This window comes from Castanea sativa, chromosome 10 (genome assembly GCF_040712315.1).
Source record: "Castanea sativa cultivar Marrone di Chiusa Pesio chromosome 10, ASM4071231v1".
NCBI lineage: Eukaryota > Viridiplantae > Streptophyta > Magnoliopsida > Fagales > Fagaceae > Castanea > Castanea sativa.
This window is the reverse complement of record NC_134022.1, coordinates 8,010,471-8,033,111: the sequence shown is the minus strand read 5'-3', so window position 1 is coordinate 8,033,111 and position 22,641 is coordinate 8,010,471. Positions and strand designations below refer to the sequence as shown.

The 22,641-nt window shown below is 36.0% G+C and overlaps 1 protein-coding gene across 1 annotated transcript in view; it reads right to left on the bottom strand.

Moving 5' to 3' along the window:
• Window positions 1-22,641, bottom strand: part of LOC142613845 (uncharacterized) — an 83,714-nt gene that overhangs the window by 2,188 nt on the left and 58,885 nt on the right. The window contains exons 40-61 of the mRNA XM_075786358.1: window positions 21,770-21,933; window positions 20,441-20,603; window positions 20,028-20,297; window positions 19,283-19,480; window positions 18,402-18,444; window positions 15,686-15,810; window positions 15,015-15,527; window positions 11,590-12,357; window positions 11,419-11,492; window positions 10,915-11,263; window positions 10,727-10,825; window positions 10,497-10,652; window positions 8,525-8,706; window positions 7,886-8,407; window positions 6,199-6,376; window positions 5,959-6,095; window positions 5,040-5,166; window positions 1,726-1,947; window positions 1,290-1,649; window positions 762-920; window positions 343-624; window positions 52-267 (exon numbers count right to left, since the gene is read on the bottom strand). Coding sequence (XP_075642473.1) covers window positions 52-267; window positions 343-624; window positions 762-920; window positions 1,290-1,649; window positions 1,726-1,947; window positions 5,040-5,166; window positions 5,959-6,095; window positions 6,199-6,376; window positions 7,886-8,407; window positions 8,525-8,706; window positions 10,497-10,652; window positions 10,727-10,825; window positions 10,915-11,263; window positions 11,419-11,492; window positions 11,590-12,357; window positions 15,015-15,527; window positions 15,686-15,810; window positions 18,402-18,444; window positions 19,283-19,480; window positions 20,028-20,297; window positions 20,441-20,603; window positions 21,770-21,933 — 5,307 coding nt within the window. The remainder of the gene's footprint in view (window positions 1-51; window positions 268-342; window positions 625-761; window positions 921-1,289; window positions 1,650-1,725; window positions 1,948-5,039; window positions 5,167-5,958; window positions 6,096-6,198; window positions 6,377-7,885; window positions 8,408-8,524; window positions 8,707-10,496; window positions 10,653-10,726; window positions 10,826-10,914; window positions 11,264-11,418; window positions 11,493-11,589; window positions 12,358-15,014; window positions 15,528-15,685; window positions 15,811-18,401; window positions 18,445-19,282; window positions 19,481-20,027; window positions 20,298-20,440; window positions 20,604-21,769; window positions 21,934-22,641) is intronic.

Sequence of the window (22,641 nt, the reverse complement as noted above, 5' to 3'; positions counted from 1 at the left end):
AAAAAAAAAACTTGAATGGTAATAAGTACAGTAAGGTAATTAGTAGAAAACCTGTTTTTTGCACAATGTGCATCGCTCTTTTGATTCTTGTTCACTACTCCAGATCTTCAAAAAGTTGACGCTATGTTTAACAAATCTTCTCTCATCAGATGCAGAACTACTTGAAGAGAGCCCTCTCAACTTTAAAATAGATTTGTTTGGAGTTTGTGGTTCTCTCCCATCAGCTTCGCTCCAAGCAAAATACACATGTCTTTGGCTTGAAGGAACCTGAGAATGGAAAATACTATTCAGAATATCAACAGACTCTTTCACAAGAAATTAAAGTTTATGCTTGCGACTAACATTTAGAGTTAGGATTTTCCTGTCAAACTCGTATGCTTTCCACATCTTACGTACTACTGAACAGATCCTAACCGCTTGAGGTTCTCTTCCCTCTAATTCTTCAACTCCACACTTGATGACTCGGACAAAATTTTCTGATCTTCTAAAATTTTTGAGATGGAGGATCAAGTGAGAAGGCTGGTTACATCCTGCCTTTGCCAATTCCACTGCCATGAGCTCTTCCCATGGAACATCCCACATAATCTTGCAAGGTTTTTTATTTAACTTGTCTCGAGCCAGACACTAAGTTGAAGAAAAGAAAGCATGAGTGAATATCAAGCATACATAAATCATACAGTCCATTTATTTATTTTTAATGTTTGGTAACTGACTTCAAACATAATAAATAAGGTATCAATAGATAAGAGTCCTTTGCTAACCTGTAGCAGCATGACTCGTTTATTGGTCACTAGAACAATCATGTTGTAAGAAACAAAAAAATACTCTTCATAATAATCAGACCAAGCAAATTTTGAGGGCTCCTTGAAAATTTCAGTACAACCAAAATGCCGACTTGCTTCTGCAAGGAACAGTATCATCTAGAAACAAGAGAGAGAGATGAAGAAACATCAAGAATTTTACTGACAGATTTCCTACAAACACAATTGATCAACCGACAGATAATGATTCAAATTACATGCATACATCTCTTTTAAGTATCTAAAGCATGCTGTTATTTTGAGTAAAGAATTGCAGATATAGTAATTTCAGAACTCCAAAGCCACTAAGTCACACAGATTTAGCCCAATATTTCACCTCTCAACTTTCAAAATCTATATAGAAGGTTGATTTACTATTCCTAATTATGGTTGTAAAGTGTACAGGGTACTCTACTGAAGAGTTACATGCAAATGAAAAGAAATTCATTATAGCACATAAAATTAACAGAAAAGCAATGGCAATTGTACCTGTCCTGTAGCTTCTCTCTCACAATACTCTCTAAGTACACCATTGGCATGGATAGCCCTTGGGTTTCTGATTCTTTGGTAAGTGGTCTTGCTACTGAATACCTCTAAGCATTTGGAACAACTTGCACCAATTCCTTCAACAGTCAACGAGAAAAAATCTAATGCTCCACTCACTGGTTGTACAACAAATCCTAGAAAAGCATGTCCAAGCCCACGAGCAAGGCCCAAAACACCATTCTCTCGGGCACTCTCTACAGGCTTTGTAACTACTCCAGACATCCCAAAAGCAAAACCTTGTGCAAGAGCTTCAGTTCCTTGAATAATCCCATCACCCACCCCAGTGATTCTCCTTGACCAGACCTGATCTCATACTGTATCATATTTCTGATTTACATTGCACTAGTAGGTCTGCTGCTTAAGAGAAAGAAAAATTTACCTGCTTTGAACGTAATTGCAGAAACTGCCCATCTGTTGAAAGTTCTGCAAATCCTTTACTAAGAGAAGCCAATGTTGAACTTGTCATACCAAGAACATCTATTGAAAATATCAAATGTAAAGGATTGTGGATCAGATCCCTCCAGATTCGGTTTCCAATGGCAGGAACAATGGAACTTTTCCGCATGAATCTGTCTCTCTGCATTACCCTCCTTAGATGCACCTGGAATAAAGGAATTCCAATGTTATAGGGACCAGTAACCATATATCAATAACATCTTTAAGGAAAATATTGCAACATTCAGTGTTATCTCCAATTCTAGTCATTAACTCAGAAAATGGAGTTTGCAGCATTAAATAAAAAAAAAAAAAAAAAAGGAATAACTTGTATCTTAACCTCACACTTATATAGTAAATTTTCTCCTTGAGATGTTAAAAGAAAGTAGCATAATTTTTTTTTTTTATAAAAGAAAATTATTATTGTGCCCGTACAAAATACTACAGAATTTGATTGGCAAAACACACACTGGTAGAAAATAAAATATTTTTATATAATTTTTTTTGATGACATAGAACCTCACCAAGGGCCCTTAGGACCCACCCCTGGAGAGTATACCATGGATACATGACCCCACTCGCCAGAATCATGTATCAGGCAATCCAGGAGAAGTGCCATTGGGGGATCAAACCCAGAATGTCTGGGCCTACAGCTCATCCCAAGCCTCCAACCACTAGGCCACTAGGTTTATAAGATGGTAACAGATATGTCTTGTATCAGAGACAATATTGTTTCTGAAACTAGAAAATAAATTTCGTTATATTAATTGTCCTAAAAGCTCGCACTATTAATAGATGAATAATTTAATCGCTAAACCTGACCATAATCTAACAAAGTTATATTATTTCTTCCTTTGAGATATTTTTCCTGTTGCAAGGACCAATGGATTTTACTTGGGACCAATTCTCAAGTTCAGGCAGGTTGCTAGGCCATATCAAGTGTTACATTGGTGATGGGAACTGAAATCTTCACAGTATGATAATTAACACTTCCAGAGGTCCTCTACTTTAAACAAAATGCAAAAAGAAGAGTATAAAATTTTGTCCTTAACTTACATCCAAGAGTCTCAGCAGCAATTACAAATGGTAGCTGGAATTGTTACTGGATAGATAGTAGAGTGTAGCTGAAATGAGAATGCTAAGATGGGGATAATAGAAATAAATGGAAAGATAGGATTCAAAATGGAGAAATCCTCAGCTTAAAGATAGGGGTAATCCCTATTGATGAAAAGATAAGAAAAAGTCGCTTGAAATGGTTTGTTCATGGGTAGAGGAGAGAGATTAATGCACCAGTAAGACATGTTAATTAAGGAAAAAATAAAGACTGATTTTGGATAGAATACAATGGAGGATAAGAATATATGTGATTGACCTTGACAAATCTTGTTGAGGATCCATAGCAAGCCCCGAAAATTTTGGGACTAAAACTTTTTCATTGTTGATGTAGATAAAATAATTAATATACATATTATGAACTCAATCTATGAATGTTATTATGAAGATTAATTGAGTGAGTTTGTACAATAATAGATAGAAGCTGGTCCAATAAACACGTCACCTGTGATCTGCCTTATTTTATTACGTCAGACTTTTTTTGCCTTTTTGTTGGCTTGTTAGGACCCACCACACAACCTAATTTTATTGATTCTATAGACTCCCTTCTTGCAAATAGCTAAATTATCCCTTTACTGAAGCCTAACAAACCATTTCACTAAATTATTTATTTAGTCCATCACTAAAATTTAGGAACTTTTAGAGGGGCAATTGCTTCAAGCATCAAGAACGTTTCCCAAGGTGCTCGCCTTCAGCACTTAGGTGAATGGTACTTTGCCACAACACTGCTCAAGATGCAATTGGGTGAAGACTTCCACAGGTAAATTTGGTTCATTCAGCAGGTGCTCTAAGCCACTCCCGATGTGTCATTACATTGCTTCTGTTAGAACTATGGTTATGTGATTAAATTCACCATTTTCTGATAGCTAAAACTTTTGGGAGAATCAATAATTTAACTTGGTATCAAAGCATGAGGTCCTTAGTTCGTTCCCTGCCTCATCCACTCTACCTCTTATTTAAAATCTCATGTGTTGGGCCTAACCTATTAAAAGGGAGTTTGATCTCACACATGAGGGGAGATTTTGAGTTTGATCTCTAGCTTTACTCTACCTCCCATTTAAAATGTTAAAAATCTCACGTGTTGGGCCCTCTCTTGTTAAGGGAAGGTTTAGGCCCACACATGAGGGGGAGTGTTAGAATTGTGGATATGTGATTAAATTCACCATTTCTTAATAGTTTAAGCTTTTGGGACAATGGGTAATTTAATAAGTTCAATCCCTCTCCCCACTTTACCTCCCATTTAAAATGTTAAAAGCTCACATGTTGGGCCTCACTTAGTGCCCGTTTGGGATGCACTTATAATCCAACTTATTACTTATTTTTCCTACTATTTGTGGGTCCTAAATGAGTAACTTACTTATTTTATTAAAATTTTACCTTTTATCTACAGTATTTTAAGCAAAAATTTAAATAAGTTGTTTTCAAGCAAACACTTATTAAGAGGGAGTTTGGGCCCACACGTGAGAGGGAGTGTTAGAATTATGGTTAAATGATTAAATCCACCATTTCCTAAAAGCTTAACAGCTTAAGCACTTGAGACAATTGGTGAATTATCAGAAATAAAATATATTTTAAAGACAGCAGTGGGATTCACAAGCTAAACATAATGTATCTATTTGCAGAGCTGTAACAGAGCAGAATCATATTTCCAATTGCATGCTAAAGAAATCTGGAAAAAGATTTAATTCTTTGTTGGACTAATACTCTCTGGAAGTTGGAATGATGTGGGCAGAACAGAATACTAGGGTCCACCAAACTGCCATAAGGAAAGTGCTTCTGCTTATAGCAATTGTTCAGGAGGTAAAGTCTAATTTTGGCCAAAATGCCTGTAATGAACACCAAAATCTAAAAGAGTATTATCTACAACTTTTTCATCTATCTTTGTTCAAACAGAACATCTCCATCCAGGAAAAGAAAGGGAAATAAAATTTAGGTCATCATGGCCAAAATGCATGTATTGCGCACCACACAGTATTATCTAAACCATTTGCATATTATTTTATTAAAATAAATCAACTCCATCCAGGAAAATAAAAGGAAATCAAATTTTGGTAACATCTCATACTTCCCATTATAAATAACATGGAGGAATTAGAATATGCAATATGGAAGCAATCTGTTTCCCAGATAAGTCAGCCACCTGACCTGAATCTTGAATGCATTTCCAACAGCTGACAAGATGGGACTCCACACACCTAGAACCCCTTTTGGTCTCTGAACTGGTGCTGTCTCAAGTGACAACTTCAGCCTTAATTCTGAAACATCTATTAGGCTGAAAAAAGGGGGGGGGGGGGGGGGAATCATAAGATCTCCAAATCTAATCACAAAATATTATTTTGTCAGTAGTAGAGAAAAAATTTAGCAAGAAACCTACTACTTACATCATAAGAAATTGTTATTCAATCATTGAGAAATAACATTTTTTTATATTCAACTTTATTATAAATAAGAAACTATAAATTACCAGAGGTTAAAAGACTGGTATGGGGGGGGGGGGGGAGGGGGATTGCAAAATTGTTATCAAGACCATTCATATGCATGTACTGACATAATATTGACAACTTTAGTTCTTTTCTAATTCCCATGTCCTAGATAGTCAATGATGCAAATTATCTGGCACGTGGTAGGAGAATACATGAAACAAACACATGATAAAATAGAAATCACAGAGACTGCAGCAGCTGCTGGATATTTTGGCAAACGATACAAAATCTTGCACACCACTCAGCCAACAGGTCTGACCAAATTGCATATCAAGATAATCTTTTGGGCAATCAAATTGAAACTGCACCTCTGGTAAATTATGGTGATGTTAGAATTACTGTTGTTATTTTTTTCAATTCACTTGTTATTTTATATTAGCGTAAGGGTATTCTTGTAATCTTGCCATATAATTCTAATATAAATATGTTCTAAGGTATCGGCTTGATTGATTATTCCCTAAACCTTTGTTTCTTTCTTTTGTATCTGTCTCTCTATTCTTCTCTTCCTCTTTTCTTCTCTCTTAACCCTAATTTTTCATACTTTACAATTCAACTGGTGGGAAGAAAGCCATATTTCTTACTCAATACGTATCTCAGGATCAACTTCAGTGACACTTGAACTTTGGGGAATGCGATCTAGCTGAAGATTATTGTAGAAATCCACCAGTGCCCAAATAATTGGTTCATGAATATTCAGCCTCCAACAAGTCTCAGTTACCTATTATGTCAACATGGGTGATGATGAGATGATGGACATATACCTTCTCATGTATACAATGTAGTAAACTACACCCCAAGCATTCTATTTAATGAAGCATTACCCGAATATATACATATGGGAAGACCAGTATGCCATCGCTATTTTCATTGCGAATTGTAATAGTCATCTTGAACACCGGATGATTCACATCAGATGTCTGATCAGGAGCCAAGAGCACTGGCATTAGAGTTAGAGGCAGCTGGTTATCCAGCTGCAGATGACCCAGTATCAGTTTGAACCTAGCATAAACGAAAGACACAGAAGTTGTAGAGATGAAGCATCATAATAAAATTAATGTAACGCAATTAAGAGATGAAATTGCATAGTCAACAATAACAGAGAGAATTCTCTCATTTCACTCAAAGGATTTTCTCATTGTTATCTATGACTGTTTATACACAAACATGGGCTCTCAGGAAATCAAGACACATATTTGAAGGTCTACCACCCAGAAAAAAAAGAAGAGACCCAATAAGTTTCTATTTGGTTAGATAATGGTTAAATGATTAAATTCACCATTTTCTAACATCATAGACTTTTAGAACAAGTGATAATTTATCATTGAACCAGACCTGAATTTGAACCCTGCTTCGACTCTACCTTCAATTTAAAAGTAAAAAAATATGCATGTTGGGCCCATTTATTAAGGGGGAGTTTGAGCCCACACCTAAGAAGGAATGGAGAATAATGATTAAATTCACAATTTTTAAAAACTAGGAATTCTCTCATTTCACAAGAAGGATTGGCTTGTTGTTATCTATAACTGTAGACACAAACACAGGCTCACACACATATCAAATCAATACATATTTGACGGTCTACCTCCATCCAAAGACATCAAAAAGGAAAAGAGACCCAACAAGTTTCTATTTGGTTATAATAATGGTTAAAAGATTACTTCTCAAAAAAAAAAAATAATGGTTAAAAGATTAAATTTATCATTTCTTAACTTAGACTTTTAAGACAAGTGGGGATTTATCAGGAAAGTAGAGCAAGTGATCCTGGGTTCAAACCTTGTTTCTACTTTACCTCCCATTTAAAAAGTTATAAAATATATTCAGAAAAATATTAAGCTCTTGCAATAGGTGATATTTTATCATTATTAAAGAATATACTAATTATAAAGAGATAAAGAAAGAAAAAAAAAACCACAGGTGAACTCCAATGACACCAATGCTCTAAGTCCAATGGTTATTGTCCCACTCTTTCCTCCCCAACTCCTCTCCCCCTTCCTTGGGGCCACTTCAAAAGAAAAAAGAAGTTACAATGTTGCCTTGATGATATTCACCCACAATAAAAAGAACACAGGACTAGTAACAGTCAATCTAAGATGGAGGGAAACAGGGATAACATTTGCAACTTCATGAAACATTGCACCCTTATCTTGTTCTCCCACAAAACAACCGAATGTACCAGTGTCGATTAAATCAGCACAATTTTATGTAAATCATCTGAAAAAAAAAAAAAAAAAATTCTTTGCAATGTGTGGACTGTTTCCCACCGGACAAAGGAACTATCCAAAGTTTTGCAGTCAAATGGTCTACTATCACCCAAAAGGAGATAAACAGAAAGCAGAAAAATCAATAACCCTAAATTGCGTATCTTGTGGGAGTACGGGAGACTATTAGTTCAATCATGATGAGAAAACTCATAAGCTCATTGTGACTACAGAGAAGTAGAAGCCATGAATTTTTTCTGTGCCTCGGGTTATGGGAAAAAGGACTAAAACATGCATAAAATTCCCTTACCTGCTAGTTGTCCCACCATCATAGCCAGTTGAATATGAAATGGAAACTCGCTCCAAGTACAAGTAGGAAATCTCTTTTGGTCTTTGGTCAACAACAGAAACCCCAACAACCCCCAACTCAATTATGAGCTCCACAGGTGCAGCATTGCTCTGCACCATGCTCTTTATTTGAGAATTTCCATGGATTCTAGCCAGTGTTGGACTCGTAATCTCTTCATGTGAACTTGACCCTGGTGTCCTGCCATCCATGAACCTAGCAACCGTGATATCATCCATTTCAACAACTAGGAAACGCAATCCTAGTTCCTGCTCCTGTGCAGAAATTAATCCACTCCTTTCCAAATTGAGTTTCCAGACACTATTGCTATCATCACCAGCAACTTTAGCATCTATGAATTTTTGGCCATAGGGATCCTCCCAAGAGAAATTGGTGGTTGAAAGAGGTTGCAACTGAATCCAGGCATCTTCACCAAATCCAGATTGGCAAATGCTGATTGTTTTACCACGTGATCTGTTCTCAATTCTGTTTAAGAAAATCTTTTGCATGTGAATCACTGAATGTGTGTGTAGAAGCACTGGTAGATTCCTAACATGGATTTTTATTTTGCTATGTACATAACTAAGCTTGAAGGAAACGCACCTGATAGGACCATTGGCTGATCCAAGACGGAATACAACGATAAAACGTGATCCTTCTTCATAACCTCGAATTTCTGTTCGCAAAAATCTTCGATCACCGTTGGGCCCCCTCAAAACCAGGAATATGGTATCCTCTTTTACAATTTGTACAGGAAATGACCAATTGGTATCATCTAATCGGACCTGACGTATGTTATGAAAACTTGACCAAATTAATATACAATGATTACCTTAAGATCATTAAAGATATAATAATCATGAATGGGAGGGATATTCTATGCACATAAAAGTTAGTGATTTCATACATAAAAAATGGAATTACAAACAACGGAGAAGCTGCCCGACCATTAAAATTCTCTGATTCCCTCAAATTTTGAGCAAGAAGTGAGACACATAGCATTTAAAAAATCCAATGGTCCCAGAAAACTCATGTAAACTACAAAACAATCAGACAAATGCCACATGTTTCACACCTAACTTTAAAAGGATTGGCAATTTAAATGGGAAGGGGTCTTCCTCAAGATTTGAAGAACAATCTTATAACATCTCATAACAGCAATAGCCATGCAACTTTTTATCAAATTTTATTAGTTTAATCTAACCCTTGTTTTCTTTTGATTTCTTTTATTTCCCTTCTCTGTGAATCTTGTTTGACAGCTTTTTGAGTTGACATAGGATAAATTAGGGAATTTGTCTACATGTGCATGTGGAGGGTTAAGGTTTAGGAGGATTTGGGGATCAAGGGTCTAGAACTTTTTAAAAGGGTGTTTAGCGTTGAAGAATGAATAGGATTCAGTCGGGAAGAAAAAAGCATGATTTAGGGTTGAAAAGGGGGAAAAAAACGGAAATCAAATTTCCCCACAATCAGTGAATAGTACTGTGAACAGTGTATATGAACAGTAGCATGAACATGTGCATGCACGGCATCTGTGCATGGTGACAGAATATCAAAAAGAAAGAAAAAGAGTGAGAGAAAAGAAAGGAAATGCAATAATGCCAACATGCCTCAATGCTAAAAATCACTAAATATTTTATTGATCAACTCCTTTTTTGAATACAATCACACACTTGTATAGACCCAAAATCTTAACTTCTAATAGAACTAGGACTCCTACTTTCACTAGTAAACCAAACCCTAATTGAATTCAACCAAAGCCCACACATAAATATTAAATACCCATAAACTAAATAAGATTTATTACTTTATAAAATAAAACCTAAGGGCCCACAACAAAGGTCTGTACCCAACAATTATAGAATTACTAAAATATCCTTGACTCTAGAATAACCAATAAAAGATAAAATAAAATATAAAAACATAATTAACTACCATGGATACTTCTTCTTGGACTTTGCCTTAACCTTAGGCTTCCCAAGTGGATATTGCTTCTCTAACCACTCTATGGACTGGATTTTGCTCTTATACCAGATTTTATGCAGGATGAACCAAAATTTTGCAACAGAAAAACTAAATAACAGGAAAATTAAAGATAAATAACCAAAAAGTCAGAACCTAGGCTTGCTTGGAGTTAGCAAGCAGCATGAGAAAACCACTAGAAGTCAACAACTAGGGTTGGCCAGAGTAACCACCAGACCATGGAGACAATTTCAATAGAAATTTTATTCATCAAAATCCCTTTGATAGGAGTACAAAACTTTCGTCATTTAGACTACCAAACTCTAAATCTAACCAACATACCCACTTATCATGGGAGCCATTACACACTTCTACCAAGGAACTCTTGCCACAGCAACCAAATTAAATATCTAGCCATACACTCTCAAGATGCTTACCAAACACAATCCCATAATAAGAAAGCATTCAAAACTTGATATAATATCAAATTCAAAAGGGTGTGATATTTCAAGGTAAATTGATAGTAAAAAATCTTTAAGTAGGTAAAGGCACACCAATGAGTGGTGAAACATGCATAAGAGGTTAACAGTACTGCAACAGCAACCAGTCTACTAACCTGGAGCTTATCTAAACCACCTGTTTTATGATGTACAAAGGATATTCTTGAATCAGAAGCACGAAGAACCTTAGGTGCATCTTCACTGCAAAACTTAATATATATGTCTTGGCCAAGTCTGTTTGTAAATGTCATGAATGGTCGGACAGAAATTACCTAAGAACAGGATAACAAGTCAGAAACTACATAACTTAACATGATTTATATGAAGCTCCCAACTTCTTAGCTACCTTTGTAGGAACAGATTGATAAGCGCATGGTTTTGTAGAGATAAAAAGCTGTATGCAGTAGCCATCAGCATCATAAGCATAGAGACTTGATGACCCATCCTAAAGACAAAAGAAAATTTGTTCTTAACAAACATTCTACCTTTGCTTGAACATATGATGGAATCAAATAGGATTGATATTGAAAATACCATGTCACCAAGAGGAGAAAGATCTTCAACAGGTCCAAAATGTTCTTGGCCAGATTGGGCAATTGACACTGAGAGACCCAACATATTAAAATTCAAAGCAGAAGCTAATGTGCAACCTTCAATTATTTCTTCTTCAGTTATCTCCTCAAATAATACTTCGTTTTTCTTCTTAGACAGAAAATGAAGACCAATCCTCTTTGTATCTTTCTTCCCTGACAAATCTAGGAGCCTAAATGTAAGTGGGGGACATCTAGCAACTTCAAACCAATAAGGAGCATAGACTCTAACGATCTTTGCCAGCAATGGCTGTTCTTGGTCATAATTCTTCTCAAGAATGACTTGAACGATCCTGAATATGTCATTATTTAGGAGCACAATAGAAAAAATAAAAAATAAAAGACTTCAATATATAGGCAAAAGTTAAACAATACACGGAACTTAATAAGGAAAAGACTAAAAAATAACAAAGAAGTGTGAGATAAAGTGTGAAGCAGATATTGGAACCTTCCAGATATTGAACTTCTCAAACTTAATGTTTTAGATGGAATTCGTTGAGGATCAGATAAAGGAACAGCTTCCTATAACAACCAAAAAAAATTAAAGGGTCAAATGTGACTCCTAAATCTGAAGAAAGAAAACATTCCAGCAGAAACAGCACAAGAATACAACTCTTACATGCATAGGAAGCCATCCTCTTTGCGGAAGTAGTGAGAAGAACAACGGATTTCTTATGTCAGCACTGTAAACCTTTTCAGTTTTTCCTGGACCAAATATTCCTCTAGAACAGTCAACAAAATGACCACTTGGTTGCATCTCAAGAACAGAATATTCAGCTGTAAGGGGAAGAAAATTCGTAATAGACAGTGGAGACTTGATGACAAGAGTCCAGTCCTGAATAGGATCACAATTGATGTCTTTGGCAATCTCTGTTGATTGTATGCTCAAGCAGAACCACAATTTATGTGAACCACTTGTTGAAGTTCCACTTATCCGGGTGCAGTATAACAGCTCCTCAGACTCGATAAGGGTTGATACAGAGAGTTCAGAACATACATTTGGCTTACCAGAATCCTTTTGACCAGGACTATCTACCACAGAACTCCAAGTATATTCACTAGGACTAATGGAACTATAAGGTCTTAATTGCAAGACATACATTCCAGATTGTGACAAACCCGACAGAGGAAGAGGAACAGTGTCTCCAGGTTTCAGCAGTCCTACAGAAATGTCCTTTAATTCACCTATTATTTGTTTTCTACTCCTGATCCATCTCCTTTGCCTTGCGTGGTTCACAAACTTTGAAGGATCAAAAGAATCGGGCCATTTTAGCCTTTGAACATCTGGACCATAAACCCAACCATCAGCATCATTGGTAGATGTCTTGTCCAAATGCCAATCATCAATCCATTCCCAACCCATTGGTAACTCAACCTCATAAATTGCCTGCAAAATCAATGGTGTTTAGACACAAGCTCACAGCTCCAAAATCAGTCATTGAACTTGGCCTATAAAAGGTCTTTAACATCTGAATTATGTAATTTTTTTTCCTAACAATGTAAAGCTGGAATATATATATAATAGAAACAATTCATTACATTGTTCTACTATATGATAATGAATTACAAAGTCATGTTATTGACGCCCAGTCAAATCAAGGTCCGCCATGTTGGTGACATTCAGTCCAAAAGCTTAAGTGGTTAAGAGATATTTTTTGGGGCGAGGGGGGGAGGCCTCCAGTAACCTGAACCAAGCATGGACCTTGAACAGGTAGAATAGTAATGTGGGAAATTGTCCATGGTTATTGGAAGAATTTATTATTATTATTATTTTGTATTTATTTTGGAATTTCTAGAATAGGGTTTCATTTCCCCTGATGGTTAGCAAGGTGACTTGTTTACTGATGTTGATGACTGGTTGTGAAGTTAATTTATTTTACTATTATCTGTCCTGATTTTACTTATGCTGTTGGCGTGGCTAGTCAGTATATGTATGCTCCCCATCAACCTCACTTCAATTCAATTTGTCATATATTGTGTTATCTAAAGGGTAAACTTGGACGAGAACTGTTGTATAAGCCCTTTGTTCTCTATCTGTGATAGATTTAGTGATTCTAACAAGACTAGGGAAAAAGCCTCTACGCATTGAAGGGAGATCACTTCTTACAAGAACATTCCCATGTGCTTCCCTAGCGATGTGGGACTCTAGGATTACTTCTCCCACTGGTCCTTCACAATTCACCCCTCTTATGGGCACACGCGTCCTCTCATGTGGGGCCCACACTTCCGGCTAGGGCATGACTAATACCATTTGTAACGACCCCACCCCCAACTGTGTAAATATTGTTTGTTTTGGAGCCTATACCCCTCATGAATTTTTTCTCCCCCCAAAGTGCACAGCAATGAGGGAAAAAACCTCTACACATTGAAGGGAGATCACTTTTAATAAGCACATCCCCATGTGCTTCCCCTTATGCTTGTGCTCATAATGGAGGTGGATTGCGAAGGACCAGTGGGAGAAGCAATCCTAGAGTCCCACATCGCCTGGGAAACACTTAGGGATGTGCTTATAAGGAGTGATCTCCCTTCAATGTGTAGAGACCTTTTCTCCCATTGTTGTGTGCATTCGGGGGAGAACAAAACCGTGAAAGGTATGGGCCTCAAAGTGGACAATATCTACATAGTTAGGGTGGGGTTGTTACATTAAGTGAAAATCCCTATTTTCTATCAACTTAAACTTTTGGGACAAGTGGTAGTTCTTCACTACCTTCGTTAGAAGCAATCTTGTCACATGAAGTATTAAAAAGCAAAATGTTGTTGCCCGCACTAATTCTAAAACTGAGGATAGAGTTATCACTCATATTGCTTTCAAGATGTTACACGTCCATTCCCTCCCTCATGACTGGGATATTGATTGATGCAGGGATTTTAAGGGGGCTTTTGTTTAGGTTTAGAAAGTAAATGCAAGATGCTTAGAACAAGGAGCAAGGTGGGAAAAAACCTTCTTAAGAGAAATCCATCTCTTGAAAATTGCACTGGGCTAATCTATGTAATTGCATTCAAAGACTAATCAAAAAGTAACTACAATCTGGTACTTATACTAGTTGTTTGGCATTGGTAGCCTTCTAGATGCTTGACAAGTGTCTAAATCCTATTGGCAAATGCTTAAGAAATCATAGATTAGGATGCAATTACTTGAAACGCCCTGCATCATTGATGTTCCTATTCATGTAGATGTATTATGATAATAGGCTGCTATATTTATTGCTAAAAATCTTGCTTTCTAGGAGTGTATCAAACTTTCAAACATATCAAAGTTGACTATTGCTTTATTCAGGATTTGTTGACATAATTATAGACTATCAATCAGATTTCAGTTTGGTGATATCACAAAGCCATTATTTCGTGCCTCCTTTCAATGATTGTCTTTTATTCTTGGTGTGTTTGATCGTCATGTTCTATCTTGTACGGAAGCATTAGTGTTACTTCTTTTATTTTTTTTATTAGCTTTTTATTTTGTATTAGTGTAAGGATATTTTTGTAATCATTCTATACTTCTTTAATATAAATATCTGCTAAGGCAAGGGACCAACTAACATAGCCACAAACCTTTTCTTAAACATCTCCCTTTCCCCCTCAATCTCTTATCCTTTAATATCTCCTAACCCTAATCTCTAATATTGTACAACTCAAATGAAAAAAATGAATTATAGAATAATCTATATCACACTAAATTATTTAATGAACTTGGTCACAAGACAACAAAAGAAAAAAGGGAGAAAACTTGAATTTTTTTTTTTTCAATTAGCAGCATCAATAAAAGAGAAACAAAAAACAAAAAAAGAATCCATATTATTCAAGAAAAACTAATGGGTTATGGAACTAAAGAAGGGAAGAAATAAAAATAACAACTTAAGCAGTATAGATGACACCAGCCCTTGTACCCACCTGAACTGGAGATTTAAGGTGACTACATTTGGCATTAGTGATACATCCATCATGCGGTAAAGAAAAAGAGTTGAACCAGGGGGGGGGGGGGGGGGAGGAATCCCACATGGTAACGGTTCCAAGGCACTTGGGAAACATTTTTTATTAATAACTCACCTTATGGGGGCTTCCACCTTTTGAAACATCTGGGCTTGATTGAACTGAGCAGCCAACCCAGCCAATGGTTGGGTCACACTTTTCAGTTTCAAAAAACTCATCTGTTTTAACATTTCTACCATCAATTTGTAACCCTTTAGAATTACTTGCACCATCTTGTGGTATCACATTCTCTGTGGAAGCTTTGGATACAAGGCACAAATCAAGTATAAAATCTGTATTGTTATGTACCGAAACCAGAGACCTGATATTCACATATCTGTTCCCATCCTTGACACTTACTTCACTGGCAACAACGTCATTGCCTAACCGCCAACAAGCAGCAGGTGCCGCATAGTTTAGCCTCACAGTAGTCCAAGGCCCTTCTTTGCTAGGACTAATATGAATATGTCCAGATTTTCTCTCAGCACAGACAGGTTGATTTCTGCTCTCAACTTCAGGTCTGGGTGACATAACAACAGCACATCTTATTCTCCCACATGAGCTTTTATTTTTATCACTCTGAATCATATTCTGCATGAATAGTGCTAATGTAAGAATTGAATTTTCTAATTAAAAATTTCATATCTAACTATAAGGGGCGAACAATAATATTTTCAACCTTCCTAGATACATAATAGACAAGCAAATGCAAATGCAAAAACAAAAAAAAAAAAACAAAAAAAAATCACCACAGATTCTATCGAGGATAATTCTATCCAGGTCAATTTGCTCTGATAATCATGTGAATATGAACTGTTTTGGATGTTTTCTGCTATCTGCTTCAGGGGGGCTGAAAAGTATCCAATCGGGTCACCTGAAAAACCAGACAATAAGTTAATAATGAAAAATACAATGCGCTTATTATTAAAAACTACTACAATGCAAGGTTAAAGGACTTTATTTACAGTTCCTGAAAGATAACGTCTTTGTAAAATAACTTATTTGCTATTAGGTAAGAGATTTATTTAGAATATTACACATTTGCAGAATTATAGGAGGGCACAAAACATCCATGTTGTATGTTCAAATCTCCAGTCAAAACTGCTACCCCAAGGACTTGAAAAGGAAAGAAATCACAATAACATTACAGTTGTGCTGTTCTGTAGCAGTAGTCTACTAGGCAAGGGAGTGAAGGATAAGGGATTTCTTGAAATGGAGAATATGAAAGAATGGAGTTGTAGATTTTGCAGATCTGAGAATTCTGCTATAGCAGACTTGGAAACTATGGTGTTTGCCTGGGATTTCTGGAGGATTGAGGCATATGAGAGGAGAAATGAAATTTATGTGGTTTAGGTCAAAATATTGGCACTTGAGCTTAAATAAATGGACTGGAAAAAAATTTTGTAGAGGAAAAAAAAAAAACTTGCTGCTGTGACTGAAATCTGAGGGAGATGATTTACCCTACAACTCAAAGAACAAGGATCAAAATCCCATGCTCTGATACCTTTTGATGCAAGAAGATTAATACTTTCATTTTCTAGAGAGAGAGATTCTCGAATGGGAATTCACGCCTCAATCTAAACTCAAATCTGAAATTTTGATTTTGATGCAGGAGCCTAATGCATTACAAGGATGATGATGATGCAACCCAAGAGAGTGGCATGGTGACATGGCACAAGGAAAGGCAAGCCTAAGAGTTCATTTCACATGTGCCATATTGTTATTGTAACTATATCCACATGTGCCAAGTTGTTTTAGTATTTGAAATTGGAGGGAAAATTAGTTATTGGCACATGCATTGATGTGCATGCTAGATTTTAGAAAGTTGTTGGAAGTAGAAGGTACCTAGGTCAGGTTTTGGTGTACAAAACAAAGGTTTTATGGTTAGGATCGAATTATGTGTGAAGGGAGAATGATTCTTGGAATTTCGGTTGAAGTTTTCTGCAGAACTCAAATCTGGAGATTCTGCAGAAATTTTCTTACTTGGCCAGGTTCTTTCCAAGGATTTAGTTCAGGTTGTGCAAGATCAAGAAGGTAATGGAGTCAAGTATTAGTGGGAAAAGGAAATTCTCAGAGCCATGTGTTCAGATTTAGGGATTGAATGGGGTAAATGAAGAAAAGCAGGTTCTTAAAAACAATTTCTTCAATCTGGTTCTGAGTGAAACAGGTTGGTTCTAGGGTGTTTTTTTACTTGGTCTAATCAAGAAAAGAAGATGACATGATGCTTGGAACTAAATCCAAGACGTACATTGAAGAGCAGCTTGGTATGGGAGTATTCTGCTTTGGCCCAATCTGACTGCTACCAGAAATACCATCACCTCCAATGGAACAAGGATCAAAACACAAGGCTTTAATTCCAAAATGATGCAAGAATCAAAATACTTGCATTTTGAGAGAGAGAGATTGTAGAAAGAAGGCGAGAGAGAACGTAGAGAAGAAAGGGAATTCACACCTCATTCTATAGTCACATGAAATTCTAATTTTGCTAACAATCATTCTTCCTTTACAATGCATGTACAAGGATATTTATATCCTAAGAGTTGGTTATTGGGGATAACATCATCCATAACTAAGTCACATTTATCACATGCTAGAATACAATTGTAACATATCAATCACATCCAAGTGTGCCGCCAACTAATTTTTCCTCCAATTTTACAACAAACTTGCAACATGTGGATTTAGCTACAATAACTATATGGCAATTGTGAAATTCAGCCCTTAGGCTTGGCTGGCCTTGTCACCACTGGTGTCATCACCATGCCAAGTCGTCATCATCCATGTTACACGTTAGACTCCTACATCTCCCCATGTCTTCTGTAGGGAAAAATCTGTTGTCCATTCTGTAGTCCAGTGGGCATCTTATTGTTCTTTTGAGCGGAGAATCCCCATTTATTCCATCCCCAGCAATAATTTTTTTATATAAGTAAAGCAATATTTTAAATTTACAATACTTTAGGGGGGCTAGATGGAGATGGAAGCTCTTTGACTTCATTCTGTTTATTAATAAAGTGTAGACACTATTCATTAAAAAAAATGTTTTCTACCAAATAGCAGAATATAGTATTGGTGGCTTGGTAAATATTGACTTCCAACTGTGAGGATTTCTTTCTATTGCACAAAACAATAGTCTAAGCAAATAAGTAATGCTAAATGTGGCGTTCCATTGCAAACAACAACAAGCTGTTTTCAAGAACATTCCAATGCTTGGAACATACGAGCAAGTCTTTGCATTTCCTTACTTCTTTTGTCAAGCCAGAGTTACGAAGACTGACTTTATCTGATGCTAAAGGCATCACTTTCCCCGGAAATAATCTAACTAGTTTTGGATAGAAATATATGTATGTATACATATATAAATTCATTGTACACCATAAGTATTATAATTTTATGGTGTCCAAATGCAACAATAAAAGATGTAGGAAAAACACACAAATTGACTGATAGGTACACTCAAAGAAATACCTTTTCCCATGTCTGTTACAATTAATTCCATCAAGTAATAGTCCTGTGCAAATTTGGACAATAGGATATCATAAGGTGGCCATGGAAAAAAAGTTAGAAAATATGAACAAGGAATAAAGTTAAAAATGCTATTGTAAAAAGATGACTGCTATACATACAGGCCAAAATTATGTCAAAACTGTGCAGAAAAAAATGAATTTACCATGTAAATTCTATACAGCATGAATATCCACACTAAGAAAAAGCAACAACAACATAATTTAAGTGAACCAATTCTCTGATGCAGAATCCAGAGGGCCACTAGCGGCATCAACTTGAGTTAAATTTCTTTTAAATTAGTCCTAAGAATAGAACAAGTAAAAGGTTGGGAAATCCTATGGAACCAGTAAAAGTCTTCCACAATCTATATAGATGAGGTTGCAAAAACATAGTAACAAGTTGGGATATATTAAGCAGGAAAGCAGCTGTTTAAGCAGTTGCACAGCTAAGCTAGCGATATTTTGGGGTACTTATGATCAAAAGCCCGAAAATCCTTTCATAAGTGTGTGTAATTACAAGTTTGCAGCAAGCAAGGAAAATAATTTTGAAGAATTTACTACTTTAGAATTTTACTGAATCTTAATTATGCAACACAGGCATTTGAAATAATTTGCTGAATGCTAAGGTCAAATTGCTATCAGCAACCATCAGGAATGAAAATAATATAGTAGGGGAATTTCAATGGTATTTTTTTTTTTTTTACTGTTCAGACTAAGCACAAAGCTCAGGTAAATGAAAGTTTTGACAACTCATGAAAAGAAACCAAAAATAGAAAGAAAGAAAACATATATATCCTTGAAAAAAAAAAAGTTAGCAAGTGGGAAAAAAAATTATCCACATACTGGTGAATCAACTTTGAAGAAAAATACTTCATTCCAATTGACCAATTCAAGCTCAGAAGACAAAAATTTATCTGCACTTCTTCCAGATGTCCGTGCACTCTGTTGATGGAGCTGTAATTCAGTCAAGACACTTTGGTCTGGAGTGAGACGAATTGCTACAGTGTACTGGTGAGAAGTTAAGCCTTTAACGCTTGGGAACTGCATTTCAGGTATATCCAAGTGAATAAATAACTCACAAAAAAAAAAAATTGCTAGCATATTCATTAAATGATTAAATTCACCAATTCCAATCAATTTAAGCTTTTGGCAGGATTGGTAATTTATCATGGTATCAGAGTAGGTGATCCTGAGTACAAACCCTATCTCTGCTCTAACTCCCATTTAAAAAAGTTGAAAATCCCACGTATTAGGCGCTAAATATTAGGGAAGAGTCACATGAGGGGGTGTGTGGGTAGGATTAGAATATTTGATTAAATTCATCATTTCCTATTAGCCTATGCTTTTGGAAGAATTAGTGATTTATCAAAAACAGTACAAAAGCAAGAGGCTATGACTAAATTTAGTATCAAGTCAATGAATAACAATAGCTACAGCTACAGCTATAGCAGCAACAAAAAATTTATTGTAGTAATTGAAGGACAAAATTTTCCAATTATCATATATTTTCTTCAGAAATAAATTTATTTGAAAGTAATTATTTAGAAATAAAAGCAAAAACTCCATCATGAAATAACAATACTCATACCTGTGCATCCACTATAACAACTGTCACCATTGTTCTGAATTTTCTGCCAAGTTTTCCTTTCAAATGAGAATCTAACATATCTTTTGAAACAGGAACTTTTATAGGCTTCATATCCCCAGATGGCATCCGAATTATATTTGGAAGTCCGCTAATATCAGTCGCTCTAATAAAGATGTCCTGTCCAAGTTTGTTTTGTGGGATTATATAATAATTTCTCTGGTGATGAATGTCAATGATAGATCTTCCACCATAAGTTGGAGAAAATGCTTCCTATTTGATGCAAGTACACATGAGGAGATTGTTTTGGGGGGGTGGGGGGAGAAGACATGTTAGTACATACCATTGTATAAAAGCAACAAATGAAAAAAGAAAAGTAAAATTGCAAAATACAAGAGGAAATAGAAGAGATTTACTTGTTTTTTATGATATTCATGAACATGACTTAGATTAGTCCAGCTTGCATAAGCTTGAATAATCATATTTGCATTAGACACTGAAACATTTATGTTTAAATCCCTAGTTGAAGTAAGACGTAACTGAGAAGCTGCACCAGGGGCATTGATATTGTATTGGTACCTGCAAAAGTGACTGAATTAGGAAATGATAAGAAATAATAATGTAAAGGTTTAAATAGAATATTATCATTATAATTAAAGCAAATATATTAAAAGCGGAAAAACAGGAGAAAACGTAGAAAGGCAAAGCTTTCTTGCCTGTAGATAAGGACAGCAACCAAGCCTTAGGTTCAATATTTTGGGGTCGGGTAAAGATCCTCAACAGCTTCATATATTACTTGTTAAGTGACAAAAATTAGCGAGGACCTAAACATACAATTTGGAGGTAAACATTGAAACCTAATTTTCTTTTTCTTTTTCTTTTTTTTTTTTGGTTGATTAGTTAACAAAATAAAATAAAATAAAACCAATTATCATAATACAAATGAAAGGTTTTCACTCTTACCAACAATTTAAAAAATAAAATCCAAAAGAAAGAAGAAAGGAAAATAAATCAAACAAAAATGCCGAGCCAGGGATTATAAACTCAACTCACCCCACACCCTTCAACCCCCCTCTTCAATCAAGGAAATATATCAATACATCAAGAGAAGAAATTAGATTTTCTCCAACTTACAAAGATTTTGCTAATAAGATACTCCATCCTAAGAATCCAAATCATATATTACTCGCTCTCCCCCAAAGGGAGGGAGAGGGGGTGCACAACTTCCACTAACAGTCAATTTTGCTCTTTTTTAAAAGGTTAAGGTTATAGATAGAAGTGTCGATGAGATCTAGCTTACATGGTACTTCCTCCCCTTATAAGAACGGGGTAGAGGATGAATTTGTGGGATCAAGATCTTTTGGATACGTGCGTAAATTACCAAATAGAAAAGAAAAATACGGCAGAGATTTAAATGCTTGAAATCCAGACAACCAAGAAAATCCAAAAATGAAGAAGAAGAAGAAGAAGAAGAAGAAGAAGAAGAGAGGAAGGGACACTTCCTACAATAGACATAAGGCAAGGATAATTATGGAATTTAATAATTGCACACACTTAAGAGGCAGAAACAGATACTATGATTGTATAAAAGAAGGTGAAGTCCCTAGGTGTTGGTGAAGATGTGCTTGTTCCATCTACAACAGTATCAGCGTATATTTTTACACTCCACAAGCACTAAATATAATTTGATGCAAAGTACTGTAAAGTGCTTTAATTTGATGTAATAAGCACAATAAATAAAGTACCTTAAAAATCCGTCTACCGGCTCAACAAGAGGCTCCCAAGCTTCATACTTATCATTATATGATTGAGCAGCCAAAGAGAAGTTGACAGTGGAACTCAAGCAGTCAGTTCTTCCATGCAGGCTAAACCCAATTCCACTAAAAGATATATTGAACAACGGAACCATCTGTAAAATTCAGAAACAAAATCATATATTTGCCATCAAAGGGCCATATTTGTCTATTCAAGGAAAAAAAAAGAGCCCAAGGTTCCAGACTTCTTCTTTTTTGATAGGTAAGAAACATGTATATTCAAAAAACTGCTAAATGCAAAGAAGCACTAGCAAAACAACTGTACAAGAAAAGAAAGAAAAGCGCAAACATAAAAGAGGAAAAACACTAAGAACAAAGTAGAAGAGAGCTAAGAAATAAAGGAAGAGAATCACTAGATGTGAGTCCCCAAGCTCTAGCCCAATCAAAAAGGGAACCAAAAAAGAGAGCGAGCATTTGGTCATCGGATCTATCCAAATCCTCAAATGTCCGCTGATTGCGCTCCTTCCAAATACACTACATCAAACACAATAGAACGAAATTCCAAATGTGCGATGAATACTTCCCCAACCAATTCCACTGGCCAAAAACAAGATCTGACACCGTACCAAAGGGGACCCACGAAATCCTGAAGGTTCTATAGACAAAGCACCACATCCGATAAGCCTTTCCACAATGTAACAAGAAATGATCCACTGTCTCCCCACAACAACGACACATAATACACCAATCAACAAAGTTAAAGCCCTTAAGCCTCAAGTTATCTCCTGTGAGAATCCTATCCCAAGCCGCTGTCCAAACAAAGAAAGAGACACGCCGGGGTGCCTTAACCTTCCAAATACCTT